Source organism: Dendroctonus ponderosae, unplaced genomic scaffold, assembly GCF_020466585.1.
Source record: "Dendroctonus ponderosae isolate FM_Combo_2020 unplaced genomic scaffold, Dpon_F_20191213v2 Dpon_F_20191213_7, whole genome shotgun sequence".
Lineage (NCBI taxonomy): Eukaryota > Metazoa > Arthropoda > Insecta > Coleoptera > Curculionidae > Dendroctonus > Dendroctonus ponderosae.
In genome coordinates, this window is record NW_026018916.1 from 2,394,134 (window position 1) to 2,397,075 (window position 2,942).

Sequence of the window (2,942 nt, forward strand, 5' to 3'; positions counted from 1 at the left end):
GTAAAAAATGAATCCGCCTCAACAATATAGAACTTATCTGCAATGAATGTTCCCAGCTACATCAAGGTAACTAAACTATTCCATGTCTAGAATCTAGTCTAACTGGTCACCTTAGCGCAAAAATTGTCTAGCTCGAACCTAAAATACCCTACGAATGTAAACAAAAAAAAATCTGGACTAGGTATCACAAGCAATGTGATGCTGATGAGGTACTCGTTATATACTACAATTTTAGCTTCCTTAAAAACTAAAAAAAATCATGGCAACCCTACTCAGAATGCTTCGCTCGGGGCCCTTATTCTTTTGATATTCTTTTACTGATTATGGTCGGATCGATCTCTTCAGACAACCTCATTCAGAGGAAAACTAGTTGGGGATGGAAACATGTACACTCTCTAAACAGTGTGGCAATTGGAAGATGCCCATGGAAAAGAACTGCTAGCTACTAAAGAGATCATCTCCACATTTCCATTCAAACACCCGTTTTGCTCTTTAAAACGATCGACGCGCAATACTGAAAACAATTAATTCAAGAAACAGTAACCGCACGTATACCTGCAAGGAATAAATCTAAAAGTACGTAAATAGAAATGGAAATCAACTAACCTGTCGAAAGAGCAATTTAAGAGAGTGCTCCGGCCCTCTGATAGGGATGCTCTCTAATCTGTCCAAGACGCCGTTGCTTCGCAACAGCTGACGCACCTGCACATATAGAATCATTATGATCTTAAGGTTCTTCTACAGAAGGGCGGAGAGTGTTGAGAGACTTCCGCTTAGGTTGACGTTCAATTGTTGGGTCACGGTAACTAGATAATCGCAACCAACTCCACAAGGAATTGATATGCGATTCTGCTTGGATCGATTTGAACTGAATATTATTATAACTGTGCTGTCGATGACCCAAACACTGAACATCAAACCAACGCCTACAAGTACTGACTACTTTACAGCTACACTACTGAACTTAAAAACAATTAAAGCATCTCGACATACCTAATTTAAAACTACGATTCAGCCAATATCTGATAAAAATATATACAGTAATTTAATGGGCGCGACAAGCTCGTACTTATGCTGTTGCGGCAAAAATACGATTTGGCCAGTCACTCGAATAAATAGTACTTTAAAAATAAATGCAATGTAAAAATACAAACGAGAAAGTCCTAACATTTCGTCCAAATTACTAATCGCCTAATCAAAATCAAACAACTTAACAACTAACTTAACTCTAGGTTTCTTAATCGCGCACCTCTCTGGTTCCGACTTTTCACTTTAAGTACGTTTCGGTGTTTGGTTGTGAATCAATGCGCGACTAAATATCCTTTGATAATACAGCACCATCAGATTTCAGCACAATGCAATTATAACATACAAACAGTGCATTTTATAAAAAATTATACATACAAAAAGGCAATCTGTCTAAAAGGAGATAAATGACCAGAATAACATACGTGTCCAAATATACACTAACAGTGCAAGTGTCTTGACAAAACCGCTGTGAAGTGGTTTATTTAGAATCTAGAATCACTATGCAGGGGCGGCAACAAGGCGAAAAATTCAGCTCTAAACGCATATCAAAGATCCAAATATAGTCACAAACATGAAATACAAAAAAATCGTATAAACTATTAAATACAATGATATTTCAAAGGCCTGGTTAGGTGGGCACATAAAATGCTCCTTATTTCAATTTGATTGCTTTGCCCACGCGACACGCCCTGTATAATGAGCTTCTAATAATGTAAATATACATAAGTACAGTCGAATCGCTGATGAATAAAACGGCGACATAAAAGTGTATGCAAATAACAATGTTTCAATAGTAGCCGGGATTAAAGCTGGCCCATTTTAGCTGGTTGGTTGGTCGCAACGATGTAAAACCGTTTAGTTCTTCGATCAGCGATCGAAAATAAAATAAAATATATAACTTGAGTGGCATGTGCTATAACAAATGAGTAAAAAATAAAAATTCAAATAAAAATAATAATCTTGAAAACATTGAGAAAGTATTACAGACAGTGCGTAACGGTTTGTAACCTGATCGGTTAGAAATTATCACAGAAAATATATAATAAAAAATTGTAAAAATTGTGACTAAATGTTCAATTAGAGGCCCCCGTTGGCGGGGGCCGGAAGATTCTAAAACCCTTAAAACTACGAACAAAAAAGTATTACAGCGCTCTACATTACGAGGGCTTACAGGCCCCGTCTACACTACTAATGGTAAAACGAACCCCAATTTTTAACGTAATGTGGGAGTGTATAAAGTTGAAATGGCGGGGCCCCCAATTCCTACTACTCGACTTTTGGCTACCGACGCGGCATGTAGTAATAGTAATATGGGGCTCCCGGGCGCTGATAGGACGTAAAAATTGGGGGTACGAGTCAACGTGCAAATAACCCACCCGAATGATCAGCAGTGGCGTATTCTGTCAGCAGGGGGCTGGCTGCTAGAGCGGTGTAGTTCGTGTAGTCTGGATAGGGCGCATAAATCAGCCCGTGCGGGTCTCCAGTCGACAAGAGGGACCTGTAGCATGAACTTTGTTAAAAATTATTTCAGTCTCTTTTTACCCCACGAATCTATACAATATCAAAATCCACAAAAAATGCATTAGTTCAATTTTATGTTAGGGAAATCAATGGTAAAACGAATGTTGCAAATCGAGTAGCTTAGCATACTGTTCCTAGAGCAGTTGTTTCAGTTACCAGAAGCTGAGCAAAAGATTGGAAAGAAACGATACGAAAAAACCCTGAAGCCTAAAGTTTCAAATTGAAACTAGGGATCGTAAAGAAAAACAAGTTTAGGCCGTGGTAAAAAAGAATGTCTTCCTGAGATGTCGCAAGCACTAGAGAGTTGGCTCGCTGCAATTTTCACTTCGATCACACCATATTGAAAAAATCATTTACTGGCATATAACTGTCGATTTGTGATGTAGTAGGCC

General features: G+C 38.4%; 1 protein-coding gene across 9 annotated transcripts in view; it reads right to left on the reverse strand.

Moving 5' to 3' along the window:
- Positions 1-2,942, reverse strand: part of LOC109539221 (protein held out wings) — a 36,955-nt gene that overhangs the window by 6,964 nt on the left and 27,049 nt on the right. For 5 of the 9 annotated variants that reach the window (XM_019906844.2, XM_019906848.2, XM_019906846.2 and 2 more), the window contains exons 7-8: positions 2,406-2,539; positions 607-702 (exon numbers count right to left, since the gene is read on the reverse strand). In XM_019906844.2, the coding sequence (XP_019762403.1) occupies positions 623-702; positions 2,406-2,539 (214 nt within the window). In that variant the 3' untranslated portion in view covers positions 607-622. Of the gene's footprint in view, positions 1-6; positions 556-606; positions 703-2,405; positions 2,540-2,942 lie in introns of those variants that run through there. The other 4 variants (XM_019906849.2, XM_019906847.2, XM_019906845.2 and 1 more) reach the window with 2 other exon arrangements.